Raw genomic sequence first — 16,989 nt, forward strand, 5'->3', positions numbered from 1 at the left:
ATCCTGTCGCTAGAATGTCTGATTTTAACGACTAAAATCAGGAAACAGCACGGAAACAGGGGAAGGTAACTTCATGTTGCATGATTGTGAATCTAGATAGTGTTTTGTTAGGTAAAGAGGTTTCAGGCTCCTCGGCTCAGGGCGATGACTCCGCAAGAAAGGCTGTGTCTGCTGCCCAGAGGGATCTCACTTGCAGCACAGCACACCGGCCTGACCTCTCACCATTTCTGATGAAGGCCATAGGTCCCAGGCGTGGTTGGAACAGGGTTCCTAACTCAATGGGTGGGAAAGGTGTCTTCTGGATGTCCACCAACACACCAGCCTTGAAGAACCAGAGCGACCCACGCGCGAACGCGTGCCAAATCCGCCCGCCCTCGGGAGCGCGCACCCGCCCGTTTGGTGACGGCCCGCCTTCTTTCCTCATACCCAATTAACAACCACTTCCTGCCTCGCTCTTGACCAATCACCACGCTCCACGAAGAATAGCCCTAGGGGGCGTATGGGAAGGAGCTTCGAGCGATGGCTGTATTTACCAAGAGATTCACAGATCTTGCGCAAAGGGGCGGGATCTGACGGTCGTTGTAGCCACTCAGGAACGAGGGGCGGACGCGGGGCTGGGCTTCGTGCGGTGGGGCTCGCTCGCGCGGCGGCGGTAGCCGAGGCCTCTTAGTTCTGCGGCACGTGACGGTCGGGCCGCCTCTGCCGCTGTCTCCACTGCAGCACGGGGCCGGGTGTGCGGGTGGGAAAAGGTGAGGGAGCCGCCAGTGGTCCCCGGGAGGCTCGAGGTGAGATGGGAAGCGTGTGCGGGGGCCTCAGGCCTGGGACTAGCCTTGGGGGCCTGGGTGAGCGGCGCCGCGGCGGAGGGGGTCGGGCGTGGCTGGAGTCTCGACGGCTGAGGGGTCGGGCGGGCTTTCGAGTGGCGGAGGCCCGGGCGGACGGTCAAGGCAGTGAGGAGAGCGGCCGGGTTAGAGAGGCTGGCCTGGGCAATACCGCCGGGGTCGGGAGGCGTGGCAGGTGTCCTGGGGTTTCCCTTGACCTCTGAAAAAGCTAACAACTTCCTATGGCTTTGCTTCTAGAGCTTTCTTAGGCCCTGTCCTGGCCCACCCAGAGGTGGACTGAGTAATCTGGTACAGGTGTGATATTAGAATTAGGCCTAGTAGGTAGCTAGCCCAAATAGTAGGGAAAGGTGAAGTAAATCCAGAGAGATAAGCGTTACAGTTTAAATATTAGGAAATAACATGCCCAAAGCGAACACAGGACCAGAGCACCCTGATGAGGGAGTAGAATGTACTAGAACGTGTACCGCTTGAGAAACTTAAGGCTTAACTATTAAAGCACCTGCCTATTCGGTGGTGAATAGATAGTAATCCAGTGGGAGTATTCACTGGACCTTAAAAGCAGGAAATACAAGCGAAAGTTCAGTTAGTGAGAGGAAGAAACTGAGGCCTAGAAGTTTGAAATGACTGGCCCAAGGTCATACAGGTAGTTTTAATCATCCAGTTGGGATTGTAACTGAGGACTAGACAGTTTGGGTTTCTTAGTTAAGGTTAAAAGTTCTGGTTCAAGCACCTAACTGCAATTTATCGGGGGCATGGGAATTTGGGAGATTTTTCTACTTCAGGGCTCATTCCCCAGGAGTAGGCAGAATGGCTGATGGCCTTGTATTAAATTAAGAGGCAATAGGAATGAGAAATTGGATGTATAGTAAAGGTTCAGTGGGTAGTAATTGCACTGGCTTCTTGTAGTCTGAATGCCTTGGTCATTACACTGATATACTAATTTTTGTGTTAAGTCCTGTGTGCCAGGACCTGAGGACACATTCATGACACTAGTGGTTGCTGGTTGTGTGAAGTTTAACCGAATTGGATATTAAAACCTTGACAAAGGTGAGCTACAGTTTCTTTACCCTGAGCAAATGGAAGATTCTGCTTGTTTTTTGCATAATTTGCCCCCCCCCCCTTTAAAGGGGGAAAGGGGATTATCTTAAAAATCTTTGTATATTTTCCAGTAACTCTTGAAAGGGCATGAACGGAATAATTCTCATGTTGTACTTACGTTGTAATTAAGCTTACAGGCCAGGCAGGGTACACGGGTGAGCCAGGCCCTGCAGAATTGTATATAGTAGTGAACCATCCACAATAGGAGTTCACTAAGCTATCTGAAAATGGGCGTCTCCGCCTGGCTATCTTAACAGTGCAATTAGCTCCTTAATCTTTCAAGGGCCACAAGGCACGTGCATCTTGACTACACACCTTGCATCCTTGTCCTGCAGAGGTCACTTTCCTGCAAGAAAACTTTTAAGGGAATAGAGTGGCAGTTGGTAAGCATAACTGCAGAAGACAAGTGTCCAGCATGGTAATTTTGCTTCCTAGCCTTTTAAAATGGGAGTGAGCCTGCTACTTAATTTACTTTGAGAGGGCAGATACTAAGAAATTGCTTTGGAAAGTGTAAGGAAATGGGCAAACAGAATTGGCAGCTCATAAAAAGTCCTAAGAAGTAATTAAAATGCCAAAGGTAGTTGTAGTCTGTACAGCTTACTGTAAAACTCATTAGGAAAGTGCCTTTTTTTTTTTTTTTTTTTTTTTTTTTTGTGTAGTCCTGTCTGTCCTGGAACTCACTCTGTAGACCAGGCTGGCCTCGAACTCAGAAATCTGCCTGCCTCTGCCTCCCCAAGTGCTGGGATTAAAGGTGTGCGCCACCACCGCCTGGCAGGAAAGTGCTTATTAAATGCTTTGTTATTGTTACAAGTGTTTGGTAAGAATTTTTAGGCTTATTTATTTAATTTTCTGTGTATGTGTGTTTTGCCTGCATGTATGTCTGTGTACCATGTGTGTGAACCATCATGTTGGTGCTGGGGATCCAACCTGGGTCCTCTGGAAGAGCAGCCAGTGCTTTTAACCACTGAGCTATGTCTTCAGCTCTGAATTTTTTTTTCTTTTAAGGAATCTAGAAAATTTTTATATTGTGGTATTTGTATCTTTTTTAAAAAAAAAATCTCTGTAAGATTTATTTAGGGCTAGTGCCATGGTTCAGCAGTTGGGAGCAGGGCTGCTCTTCCAGAGGTCCTGAGTTCAATTCCCAGGAACCACATGGAGGCTCAAAGCCATCTCATGGGATCTGATTCCCTCTTCTGGTGTGTCTGAGGACACCATACTCATATACATGAAATAAATCTTTGAAATAAATCTATGTAAAAACATTTTTATGTGTATGTTGGTGTGAGTATATGCAATATATTCATGGGTGCCCGTGGAGGCCAGAAAAGGGCATTGTATTCTCTGGAGTTGGAATTACAGATAGCTGTCCAACTGGGAACTGAACTCTTAATCACTGAGCCCTCTCTCCATCTTGGGTATTCACATCTTAAAGTGGACAAAAGTTACTTAAAAAGAATCACTTATTAGCTGGGTGATAGTGGTGGTGGTGGTTCACCTTTGATCCCAGCATGAGGGAGGCAGAGGTAGATTTATCTCTGAGTTCAAGACCAGCCTAGTCTATAGAATGAGTTCTAGGACAACCAAGGCTATACAGAGAAACCTTGTCTCAAAAAACAAATAACAAATTACTTCTGTGTTTCTGTCAATGAAAAAAAATCCAAGGTGGGATATAACTCTTGCCTAGCAAACTTGAAACCCAGGGCTCCATTCCTAGCACGTGAAGCAAAACCCCCCAATTTTGACATATGAGTAAAGTCGATTTCATAGAGCGGGTCACAGATCACACTCTTTGCCAGGATGTTGTCCTGTCTAAATACTGAGAATAGAATCTAGGGCCTTGAACTTAGCAACTACTACTTTGCTGTATCTCCTGTCTGCCAAGGTAATTTTGAATTTCTGGGTTCACTTAATCATCCAAATTCAGCCTCCTAAGTAACTAGGACTACAGGAGTGTGTAATCATGGATTTTTAAAATTATTTTTTAATAGATGAACACTTACAGTTGTATTTTTCCCTATTAAAATTCTTACAAGATATTTTAATTTTTGTTTGTTCATGCATGCATTTGGACATATATAGAAGTCGGTGTGGCCTTTCTGGAATTGGTTTCTCTTTCAATATGGGCATTAGGGATTGATCTCAACCTGTTAGGCTTTTTTTTTTTTTTTAAAGATTTATTTATTTTATTTAAACAAGTACACTGTAGCTGTCTTCAGACACATCAGAAGAGGGCATCAGATCCCATTACAGATGGTTGTGAGTCACCAAGTGGTTGCTGGGAATTGAACTCAGGATCTCTGGAAGAGCAGTCAGTGCTCTTAACCACTGAGCCATCTCTCCAGCCCCGTTAGGCTTCTTGACAAGTGCCTTTATCCTCTGTGCCTTCTCTCTGGCCTTTTTTGTTTGTTTGTTTAAGTGTATATATATTTCTTGGTTGTGTGTTACTATGTGTGCAGAATGCCCCAGAGCTGGAGTTACAGGCGATTGTAAGCCACTTAATGTGAGTATAAGGTCCTCTGCAAAAGCAGTAAGCACTTTTAGTTTCCAAGCCATCTCTCTAGCCCATGTTTTACAATTTTGACAATGTGTAAGTAGTAGTAAAATCTGAAGGCACACACACACAAAATAGTGGAAAGATGATAGGAAGGTCAGGGCACTTGCTGCCAAGCCTGATGGCTAGAGTTCCATTGCTGGGTGCCACTTGGTGGAAGGAAAGCACTGACTCCTGGAAGTCACCTGCTGACTTCCACATGTGTACGCACACAAAATAATAAATACTACTAAGTGCTTACATTTTCCCCAAAATAAAGTTTAGAGTATTTGCCTTAAATTCATTAAAAATCAACAAGTAGAAATACTAGCAATATCTAGTAACTGTAAACAGTCACTGCTAACATTGAGCATATGCTGTAAAACAGGCCTCTTCATAAGGAGTTTACATATGTTTAACCTAATAGGCAATTCTAGAGTAGAAGTTAGTATTGGGTTAGAGAAAAAACTCAGGCCCAGAGATTAGCAGTTGACCCACATTATTAAGTAGCTAACTAGGAATTGTGATTTGAATATGTGTTTGCAAACATATTTCTGTCTGTGCTCTTGGGCAGAATATATAAAATAGTGATAGAAACCCTTAGAGTTTATATGGGGTCGTTTAGGCCTCCTAAAGTATTCCCTGCCAAGATCTAAATTTTTTTAAAGACTAAAAAATTTTTAAGAGACTATATCAAATGAGGGCTGAGGAGAGATGGCTTAGATGGTGATGTGCCTACCCTATTGTGCAAGCATTAAGACTGGAGTTCACATTGTCAGCATTCAGGGCTGGGGTCTGGAAACAACTGGGATGCTAGAGCTCACTGGCCAGGTAGCCAGTGTAGGTAGGCTTCAGGGTCTCTCAGAGACTGTGTCAAAAAAGATAAGGTGAAGGGAGATGGAGGAAGATAACAGGAGGAAGACATAAGCCTGAACATATTCACACCAATAGTGTGCTGAAATGAATGGAATGAATGCATAGCTTACATAGAAGTCACATTTTAAAATTTCTATGCTATTTCAAAAATTACTTAGTATTTTAGAATAACAAGAATATTAGGTCATTTTACTATTCCTGTAATTTTCATAAATGAAAGAAATTAGAGTTGGTTTCTTTTTGTTTAATTTTTTTTAAAGATTTATTTATTTTGTGTATGTGAGTACACCGTCACTGTCTTCAGACACACCAGAAGAGGGCATCAGATCCCATTATGGATGGTTGTGAGCCACCATGTGGTTGCTGGGAATTGAACTCAAAACCTTGGGAAGAGGAGACAGTGCTCTTAACCACTGAGCCATCTCTCCAGTGCGCCTTAAATTCTTCTAAGAAGTATTTGATGGCTAGGGAGATGACTAAGTTGTTAACTATATTGGGTGCTCTTCCAGAGGACCAGTCTTTAGTTCCTAGCACCAACATGATGACTCACAACCATCTGTAACTCTACAGCCAGAGAATTTAATGCCCTCTCCTAGCCTCTTGGCACTATGCACATACATGGTACCTAGGCACATATGCAGGCAAACAAACAGTCATACATATGAAATTTAAAAAAATAATGTATCTTTTAAAAATACATGCATCGGGCAGTAGTTCTATTATACAGGTCTATAGACTGGAGGAGGGAGGACTGGATGTAGATGAACTGACCAAGTTACTCAGAAGCTGGAGAAACTAGAACAGTTTTTCCGGACAAGACAGGCTACTAGGAATTGTGGTTTCAAAATAGAAGAAAACCTGCAGCTGAACACTTGGGATACAGCTCAGAGGCATGGCTTCTGTCCACCTTCAGGAAGCTCTGGTTTTGATCACAGCACTGTGAAATAATAAAATCTCAACTTTCCACTTCGATTTAAGATAATTTACCCTTCTAAAAGCTGGGTGGAGCACGCTTTTAGTCCCAGCACTTGGGAGGCAGAGACAGGCGGATTTCTGAGTTCAAGGCCAGCCTGGTCTACAGAGTGAGTTCCAGGACAGCCAGGGCTATACAGAGAAACAACCCTGTCTCAAAAAAACAAAACAAAACAAAACAAAACCCAAAAACTAAAAGCTGGGTGGATTGCACTGAAATATGAGTGCATTAGGTAGGTGGTCTTGAAGATCTCTTTGGTCCTGAAAACTAGGCTCCTTTGTCTTTGGTAAGTTGGGAAGCATGCCAGAGTCTTCATGCAAATAATGTATTCTGTTGGCTTTGTATTTGTCTGTGCTTTATGTTTGATTGCAGGTGGATGATCATTTGATTACTGGAGAGCAAACCTAGGGCTTTTATGTGCTAGACAAAGGTTATGGCATTGATACATACTCTAAACTTGCTGTGGGTATGTGTATGGGTGTGTGCACGTTCATATGGGTGGCTACCCTTGTGTGCATTGAGGCTAGAAGATGACCTCAAGTAGCAGTTCACCTTGGTTAAGATAAGAGTCTGTCATTGGCTTCACATTTGGTATTAAGTGGCTAATAATTCCCAGAATACACCTGTATCTTTCCCAGCCCCTCAAACCCTTCAAAATTGAGAAAGATTAAACTTCATTAAGCTTAAATTTCTTCTTTAATTTACTGGGGCTAGAGAAGGCCTGTGTTCTGTACCCAGCACCCATATAGTGGATTGTAGCACCAGTTCCAGGGAGGAATCGACATCACCTTACTTTTCATAGGTTTTGGGTATGCACATTGTGCAGAAACATGCAGGCAGACATTCATATGAAATAAAATTAAGGTTTTAACTATTGTATGTATAGGTGTGCATGGTGTGGGTGGATGCAGGAATTCTTTCTATTATGTGGGTTCCAGGGAATGGACTCAGATTGACAGTCTTGGCAGTGAGTGTCTTTTACTCACTGAAAGCTTTCTTACTAGCCTATCTTTTTTTTTTTTTTCTTTTACTCAATTTTGCTGTGAATCCCTGGGTGGCTTGGAACTTGCTGGCCTTGAGCTCATGATTCAGTAGTGACACATTAAAAACAAAACCCCTAAAGTTTTGAAGTAATTATATGCATAACAGAACTGGCAAAAGTTCTTTTCATGATACAGTGGTACATGAATTTAATCTAGGCCCTGGAGATGGACGCGGGGCATCATTAAGTCTGAGGCTACCTTGGATTACATAATGCAGATTCTGTCTCAAAAATAAGGGCTAGGGATGAAGTTCAGCAATATAATGCTGAATACTAGGCTATCATGCAGATGGCCCTGGCACTTAAAAAGTAATACAGGGTAGTCTGTTGTAACCAGTGACTGCTGAGTTTCTCCTAGTGAGGTAACTGTACAACCCAAACCAGGCCTTTTACATGGTTCTACACTTCAAAGTATATTCAGACCATACCCATTTTTATGTGTGTAGTTTAGTTCTAAGAATAATTTATAATTTATTTTTGAATATTTTCCCTTTTTGGCCATTTTTTTTATTATTTTTAAACAACCAGAGAGTGGATGACAGACACATGTACATGTTATAATACATGTGTGTTGAGAATGAGGGCAACTTGTAGGAGCCAGTTCTCTCAATCACATAAGTTCTGGGGATCAAACTTGGGCTTAGTGGCATCTTTACTTGTTGAGCTATCTTGCTAAGCCTTGAATTTCTTTGAGAGAAGACCTTATATGGCCCACGCTGGCGTTGTTCATTCTATTACTCCTGATCTTTCTGCTTAGTCTCTGGAGTGCTGTGATCACTGATGTGTACCATTGCAAACCATTTTAGTGTTTCAAGCTCGCTGCTAGGCACCAGATGCATTTTCTCTTTTTGACCCCTTTATAACACAGAATTTTTGTAGTGTTATGTGTATGTGACTGCTAGGAAACAGTCCTGGGATTGACCAGCTTTTTTTAAAGAACTGGATTATAAATCAGTGCATAATGTAGTATGTATGCTACTCGTTCCTGCTCCACTGTTGGTTTTATTGTTTGCATTAAAGGCAAAGTCATGTAAAATTCAGGTTAGTGATATACTTAAGCCATTTTTTTGGGAAGAAATTGTCCTTTCAGTAGGGTTAGATTTTAAGATTTTCATGTTATGTGGCTTTGATTCTAATTGCTATAGTAATTTGTAATTTCACAAGACAAAGATTTGAACTGTATAACACACACAAGGGTCTGGTTTTGCTATTCACTAAACCTTTTGGTAAAATGGAAAAGAAAAAGTGAAAAACAGATTTTTCTGGATATATACTGACAGTTGTGTTTGTATTTGTAACTGATAGCCATACAGCCTTGCATTTGCATCCTAGTTCAGAGGGGATCTGTGGCAGCAAACGTTTTTTTTTTTAAGTGTTTATTTTATGTATATGAGTGCACTGTAGCTGTCTTCAGACACACCAGAAGAGGGCATCGGATCCCATTACAGATGGTTGTGAGCCACCATGTGGTTACTGGGAATTGAACTTCTGGAAAAGCAGTCAGTGGTCTTAACTGCTGAGCCATCTCTCCAGCCCTATGGCAACAAACTTAATGACAAACTCCTGTGTATAAGACATGTTCAGGTGATCCTAGAGACTAGTAGATGGTACTGAAAATTTAGCTCATTGTTAGGTTATATGGCTAGCATGTATAAGCCACACAGTTCAAGACAAATAGGAGAAAATAAAACAGTAAATGAAGAACTTCAAGAAATCCAGAAAGTGATATATCTTGTAAGCAGAAAATAAAATTATGTCAGAAGCCAGAAGAAATGGTATAGGAATGCCAGAATCCCTGCCTTAGAAATAGAAAAGAATTGTAGGATATGTGTTTCTATATAGAAGATAATTTCTGTATTGACTTCACTTTGAGCCTTGCAAATCCAGGTCCCCTGCTGCTTTTTTTTTAAAAAAACTTTATTGCTTAGGTTGGAAGGTAGTTCACTGTGTAAAAGTGGTTACTGCCAATCCTAATATCTTATGTTCATTTTCCCAAGTCCCACATGGTGGGAAGAGGGAAAGAGAACAGACTCTAGAAAGTTGAAAGTAATAATAACAATAGATGTTAAAAACAAAACCTATTGCTTGCTTGTCTCTCTTTTCTTCCTTCTATCCTTCCTTTCTTTTGTTTGTTTGTTTCTCTTTTTTTTTTTTTTTGGAGACAAGGTCTCTAAATAATCCTCTCTGTCTTGGAACTTTGTAGGTCAAGCTCCAACTCACAGTCTGCTTCTGCTTCCTGAGTTCTGGGATTAAAAGTGTGTGCTGCCACTTTACTTTGTTTTATTCTTAAGCTACTAGATTACTTTCTGACAATTTTTAGAAACTACGGGAAACAACATAAGTTGCCTTGTCTGCTTAGGAGACTGTAGATGTAAAGGTAATTTGGCTGATTGGTGGGTGAACAGTGAAACTCTTGTCTTGCAAAACAAAAAACAAAACAAAAGATTTGGTGTTAAAAAAATGCAATAGTGTATACATTTAGATGTATGAAAAGAGCCTGGTGGTGGTGCGTGCCTTTGATCCCAGCACTTGGGAGGCAGAGGCAGCCCTGTCTACAGAGCAAGTTCCAGGGCAGCTAGGGATACACAGAGAAACCCTGTCTTGGGGGGAAAAAAGATAAAAGTGTATGAAAAATTGAATAGGAATGGTGGTGTATATCTGTAGTCCCAGCATTTGGGAGACAGAATTGCAAGTTTGAGGCCACCCTGGACATACCAGACCTTGTTTCCAGAAAATGTGTGTGTGCTTGTCAGTGTAAAAATTCTTTAGAACAAAAGTAATGTAGAGTTAACATGAAGGGTATTGGGAGTCTTGGCTCCTGAGCCTGATTTTGTAGTTTATTGATTTTTGGCAAGGTGGTTTTGATCTCACAGATCTCGGTTTTTCCTTAAGTGACTAGATTCTTATACCATATTCCATTAGCTAGCAAGCCATGTCTGTCTTGCATATTATCCTGTTCTCATAGAATTGGATGTTTCAAGAAGTGTTCTTTCCTGCTACTGAAGAATATTAGAAACTAAGATCTTGTGTTCTTTTGTTGGTGGTTACAATAATGTAGTATCCTTCATTTCTGTGAGCCTTTGGAGTTGGCAGGAAGTATGTAAGCATTCCAATTCCAATTGGTGTATATATGCAAATTAATGGAAACATTTTTTTAAAGTGATTTTGTATTAAGCTAAACAGTCATACTGATGTCTTTAATTCTGTTTGCATGTCCATGTGGATTCTTCCAGTCTCTATTTACTTGTCTATAAATTTTTACTCCAACAGAGAAAAAGTGGCTCTTATTCACCATCTATTTATATTTAATTCATTAACTGTTGATAAGCCTGACAATATCAGAGTCATTGACCCATCCACCATGGGAAATTGCTCTTTGAGCTCTTTGTGTGATATTTTGAAAGGTTCAGGTTTACTGAACACACTCCTTTCACCCTGAGTAAGGTTGTTTGATGGTCTATAATAAAGCTGTAGATTGTTTTGTCTGATTGTGCATGTTGTCTTTGATCACTTGAGTTCCTAAATGGTTTTTTTGTTTGTTTGTTTTTGTTTTTTCGAGACAGGGTTTCTCTGTGTAGTCCTGGCTGTCCTGGAACTCATTCTGTAGACCAGGCTGGCCTTGAACTCAGAAATCCACCTGCCTCCGCCTCCCGAGTGCTGGGATTAAAGGCGTGCGCTACCACCGCAGCCCGGCAAGAACAGTTTCAATGCCTTTTTAAAAATGCCTTTTCCTTCACACAATTGATTGTATGGTAAAGTCTCTAGTTCTTCCCCTTTCAGAATATTGGTAATTGGAATTCTGTAGTCTGACCTCTTTAAATGATTGAACAAGATTTTATTGTATAGATGGACTTGTTTATTTTCTATTCACCTGCTGGAAGTATTTTGGTAGCTTTTAGAATTTTGGGTACAGATCTTTTACTAAGCTCAGAGCTTCTCAAAGTGTTAGGCCATAGACTTTACCCCTGAATTGTAATCCCAGGTTTTGCTTAGTTTGTAGTTGGGTTCTCTTCTGTTGAAGTTTATTTCTTCTTTGTATATTTAAATCAAGCCCATTAGATGTGTATTTTGTAAATATTTTCTCTTAGCTTGTTATTGTTCTTTATTATCTTACATCCTTTTCTTTTTCCTTAAAGCTTTTTTTTATGTATATGAGTGCTCTGTTTTAATGAATACCAGAAGAGGGAAACAGATTTCATTACAGATCCTAGTTGCTGGGAATTTAACTCAAGACCTCTGGAGCAGTCGGTGCTCTTAACCCTGAGCCATCTCTCCAGTCCTCAATATCTTACGTTCTTAATAGAACAGAAGTAGTGTTGTTTTTCTCTTTTGTTTGTTTTTGGTTTTGTTTTGTTTTCTAAAACACACCATGTTTCTTTAGATTTAGTTTTACTTTTAGTTATGTGTGTATGTGTTTGTAGGAGGTTATGTGTGTAAGTGCATGTGTCTGCAAAGGCCAGACTTTGGAGTTATAAATGGGTGTAATGAGTGCTGGGAACTGAGCTTGGGTCCTCTGGAAGAGCAGGGAAGCACTTTTAACTGCTGAACCATCTCTGTATCTCTTCAAAAATAAGTCTGTCTGTCTGTGTATATTATAGAGTTTATAAGGAATTTGTAGTTCAGCATTAGAACAGGTTGGTTTACATTGATCAATATAGTAAATTGAGCCCTTTTCATTTTCTCTTTTGGGTTTGCCCGCAAAATCATGGTCTTGATTGTAAAGAAGAGAGAAAAATAGGCTCAACCTTATTTCTCTTTCTTTTTCTTTCCTTTTTCTTTAAAAAAGGGTTTTGTTTTGTTTTGAAAAATACAGTTTTAAAAAATAGTTTGTGGGGCTAGAGAAATGGCTCAGTGATTAAGAGCATTTGTTGCTCTTGCACAGGACCTGGGATTGGTTCTCAGCACTCACATGGTGGCTCACAATCATCCATAACAACAGTTCCAGGGACCTCTTCAGGTAAAACACTCATCAGATAAGTAAAGATTTTGTTTTGTGTGTGTGTTTATGTACACATGTATATGTGTACCAGTGTCTCAGCATATCTGTAGAGGTCAGTGGACAATTTCAGAGAGTCAGTTCTTTACAAATTTGCCATATAGGATCATGTCATGCTTGGTATCAAGTGCCTTTTAATTTTTTTAGACAGAGTCTGGCTATCCCGGACTCCACATAGACTAGGTTGGCCTTGAACCCACATAGATCTTCCTGCCTCTGCTTCCACCTCAAGTGCTAGAATTAAAGTCATGCATCATCATGTTTAGCAACTTTGCTTAAAGTATTTTTAAATATACACATCAGTAGCACTAATCATATTCATACCAAATCTTTAGAATCTTTTCAGATTCTTCATATTAAACTCTCCTTTGTTTCCTCAGCCCTTATCAAACTTGTGTTTCTCTACTTTTATATTTGGACATTTAAGATGTTTTATGTGGTCTGGAGAGATGGCTCAGTGGTTAAGAGCATTTGCTATTCTAGGACCCAGATTTGGCTCCCAGCACCCAAATGGAGGATCATAACCGTCTGTTAACTCCATCCACTTCCTAGGGGTCCAATGGCTCTTGACCTCCAAAGGCACCAGGCACTCATACACATAAAAATAACATGTAAAAAAAAAATTTTTTTTAAAGACACCTCAATGGAAAAAAAAAAAGAAAAAAAAAGACACCTCAATGCAATGGTTAAACCTTTCTTTTTGTTTTGAGAGACAGGGTTTCTCTGAGTAGCCCTGGCTGTCCTGGAAGACACTCTGTAGACCAGGCTGGCCTCAAACTGAGAAATCTGTCTGCCTCTGCCTCCCAAGTGCTGGGACTAAAGGCGTGCGCCACCACTGCCCGGCTGGTTCAACCTTTCTAATGCTGTAGTCCTTTAATACAGTTCCTCATGTAGTGACCCCCAACTGTAAAATTACTTTCTTTGCTACTTCATAGCTGTAATTGTGCTGCTGTACTGAGTCATAATGTAAGTAACTGATATGCAGAATACCTCTTATGTGACTCTGGAAAGGGGGTTGTTGATCCTCCCCCAAAGTGGTTATGGCCCACAGGTTGAGAACCATTGCTTCACTGTATGCAGTATCTGTAATAGGTTTGTTTACTTAGCAATTGTTATAGTGATGAACATGCATATGCAAATACCTCTGAAAACCTGCTTTTTGTTATTTTGGTTGTACAACCAGAGTGGAGTTGTTGGATTAGCTGTATGGTAGCTGTTTATCCATAGCACTTGTATCATTTTATAATTCCACTCATGTTTTTGATTTTGTTTAAGGTAGGATATCACTATATAGCTTTTATCAGCCTAGACTTATAGACCAGGTGGGCGTAAAATTCATTGAGCTCTGCCTCCTTCCTTCTTTCTTTTCCTTTCTTTCTGTCTTTCTTTCTTTCTTTCTTTCTTTCTTTCTTTCTTTCTTTCTTTCTTTCTTTCTCAGCAGTTGTGGTTTATTGAAAAGAAAGTCAGCATATTTTAACATAGGGTTAGGAGAAGAGTAAGACACAGCTAAGATTGTGGGTATGGACTTCTCAGGATGTCTCCGTCTTAGGAAATTTTATTAGTAGTGTGTTCCTGTCTGAACTTCATAGTTCAGAAGAGGAAATGGATACTGAACATGAATGTGTATGAGGTTGAAAGTGACTTGACTAAAGTGAATGAGGGTTTTTGGGAGAATACTATGCAGAGCAGCCTGAAGGAAAGGTCTGATTGCTAGCCAGAGGATGTGCAGGTGCTGCAGATATAAGCTTTTATGACTGTGTTGAGGTGTAAAGAATCTCATCTGGGTGTAGGGTGACTTCAGAGAGAACAGAATGTCAGTAAGTATCCTTATGTTGGTAATGGAGAATGAAAGACCAGGGTTGACTGGGTGACCATGTACGAAAGAGAAAATTGTGCTCTGCTGAGGTCATGTTTATACTGTAGGTCATCTGCTGGTTCTTTCCCCAGTCTCGTGGCTCTGCTTTCTCAGGCCTCACTCCCAGCTCACTTTGTGTTTTATAGCTCAGCTTTTATTTCAGTAGAGCTGTGATCCTTAGAAAGAGGGCCCACCTATCACCCATGATGGGCTAGTTTAATACACAAGAGACTTAAGTGCTTAAAAGATGAGCGATTAAAGTAGCCAGTACTCTGTGCAGTGTTTTTGTTGTGGAATCTTAGAATACTAATTTAAAGATGTATATACCTGAGAACCGAACAGCATCAGCAGTGTCCATAGTAAGTCTTCAATGTGAAGTGAACTGTTACCTTTGTAACAGTTTTTAATGTTTTAAACAGTAGTCACTGTAAATTAGATGTGAAAGAGCTTTTGGACATTCTGTAACCCCAAGGAGATGGCTAATGGGTAAAGGTGCTTGCCACCTAGCCTGATAACCTAGGTCAGATCCCTGGACTCAAACAGTAAAAGGAAAGACTCCTTAAAATTGTCTTTTCACTGTTCGAGGCCAGCCTGGTCTACAGAGTGAGTTCCAGGACAGCCAGGGCTACACGGAGAAACCCTGTCTCGAAAAACCAAAAAAAAAAAAAGTCTTTTCACAACTCTAGGGAAGAGATCACACATAATAAATAAGTGTGATGGAACTAATTAATTAAATACTCTTGGTCTATGTATTGTTTGACACTGTATGTGAGAGAAAGAGACAGACAGGGTTTCCTATGATTTAGAGATTTACTCTGTAGCCAAAGACAACACTGAACTTCTGATCTCCTACCTGTGCTTTCTGAATTGGGGTACTGGTGTAATTTATTTTATTAATTTTTGATAGCACTTCATAGTTCAGACAGGCCTTTTAGGGTTTTTCTGTCTCAACCACCCAAATACTAGTATAGGTATGCGCCAGAATACCCAGTTTATATGATATGGTTAGATAATGCTTTTGATTGTTGCTTTTAGTTAACTGAATTTAGGAAAATCCTTTCATCTCCCAGGGTTCACTTTTTCTTTTTTTATAGGTTTAAAAAAAAAAATGTTTTTGTTGTTCCATGATTTGAAACCTTGATTTTAAGCTAGGAGTAGGCTAAGGTTAGTGGTTTTATGGAATTTAAATTGGGAAACAGCACATTTCACTTTCTGTTCTTTTGCAGATAGACCATGGAAGGGAAGTGGTTACTGTGTTGGCTACTGGTCCTTGGCACTGTAGCTGCTGATGCTCATGGTGGACATGATGATGACATGATTGACATTGAAGATGATCTTGATGATGTGATTGAAGAGGTAGAGGATTCAAAGTCTAAATCAGATGCCAGCATTCCTTCATCTCCAAAGGTTTGAAGTAGATCAATCTTTTTTCTTTTATGAGACGGGGAATCTTTTTGTAGTCCTGGCTGTCCTTGAACTCACTATGTAGACCAGGCTGTCCTGGAACTCAAAGATCCACCTGCTTATACCCTCTGAGTGAGGGGATTAAAGGTGTACGTCACCATTCCCAGCTTAAAGTAGATCCTCTTATCATTTGGTTTAAAAAAAGAAAAAAAAAATGAAGCCAGAGGCTGCGGATAGTTGCTTGCCTATTGCTCAGGCACTCACCTACCTCACCCCAAAAAAGGGAATTGTTTTTGAAGGCAAAGCAACTTTAAAAAGATATTTGCTAAGCTTTCTGGCAGCCTTGGGTACATGTGGATTGAATTCAGGGACAGCTATGAAAGCTTTGTGACAATTGAAAACAAACCCTGAGAGTAAATTCTAAAGAATGTTTAAATGACCCATTCCTCCCAATACAACAAGGGTCTTCTGTAGCTCTGGATGTCTTGGGATTTGATATCCTTTAGAGGGGCTGGGATTGCAGGCTTCTGCCACTGTGCTTGGTTTAAATATTGGTGTTTAATTAACTTTATGTTTAACACAGGTCACCTACAAAGCTCCAGTTCCAACAGGGGAGGTTTATTTTGCTGACTCCTTTGACAGAGGGTCTCTGTCAGGGTAAGTGTTTTCCTGGGAGTAAAGGTTTGAAAAGTGAATGTCTTGTAAATAAGAGTAGTGGGAAAGCTCTGCACCCTTTTTGAGCAGTATTGGGGCCGAACCTAGTGTCCTGCATGGGAGACAAGTGCTCTGCTGCTAGCTACACCCTTAAGTAGTGGGCCCCTGGGATAGCATGTCTAATTGTACAGCTTGTCTTCTATGAATGTATCTTGGAACTTTGCCTCTTATTGCTTTTATTACTGTTCTTCTCTTCTACCCTAGATTTTATTTTTCGGGAATTTTTTCCTCTCAAGTCTTGTTACATAGGCTAGATGGAATAGGAGAGCAGTGGTACTTGAAGCAACATTTACTGTCGCTTATTTTAACTCTGGGGTTTGTCTTAATTACAGGTGGATTTTATCTAAAGCCAAAAAAGATGACACTGATGATGAAATTGCCAAATATGATGGTGAGAGTTCCATTTGTTCTAGATGCAGTGTGACCTGAAAGTGGCATCTTGTCTCCATTGCATCTCTTTAAAATACAGCATGGTTATTTTTGAGAATTTCATACATGTATATAATGTATTGATCACTATCATCATCTTCCCCCACTCCTAACCTGACTCCTCTCAGATATAACTTTATTCCCTCCCTCCTAACTTAAAGCCCACTGATTGCAATTTGTGTTGCGCATGTGCTCATGCTGGAGGTGTCCACTAGATCCATGTGCTCATGCTG

The 16,989-nt window shown here is 40.6% G+C and overlaps 1 protein-coding gene across 5 annotated transcripts in view; it reads left to right on the forward strand.

The window, feature by feature from the left end:
* The first annotated feature begins 604 nt into the window (after window positions 1–604).
* Canx (calnexin) overlaps window positions 605–16,989 on the forward strand; it is a 32,100-nt gene continuing 15,715 nt past the window's right edge. Inside the window, exons 1-6 of one of the 5 annotated variants that reach the window (XM_028775890.1) lie at window positions 698–785; window positions 1,793–1,886; window positions 12,241–12,315; window positions 15,436–15,616; window positions 16,197–16,270; window positions 16,660–16,718. In XM_028775890.1, coding sequence (XP_028631723.1) covers window positions 15,443–15,616; window positions 16,197–16,270; window positions 16,660–16,718 — 307 coding nt within the window. In that variant the 5' untranslated portion in view covers window positions 698–785; window positions 1,793–1,886; window positions 12,241–12,315; window positions 15,436–15,442. Of the gene's footprint in view, window positions 786–1,792; window positions 1,887–12,240; window positions 12,316–15,435; window positions 15,617–16,196; window positions 16,271–16,659; window positions 16,719–16,989 lie in introns of all 5 variants that reach the window. The other 4 variants (XM_028775886.1, XM_028775887.1, XM_028775888.1 and 1 more) reach the window with 4 other exon arrangements.

Source organism: Grammomys surdaster, unplaced genomic scaffold, assembly GCF_004785775.1.
Source record: "Grammomys surdaster isolate TR1022 unplaced genomic scaffold, NIH_TR_1.0 262, whole genome shotgun sequence".
Lineage (NCBI taxonomy): Eukaryota > Metazoa > Chordata > Mammalia > Rodentia > Muridae > Grammomys > Grammomys surdaster.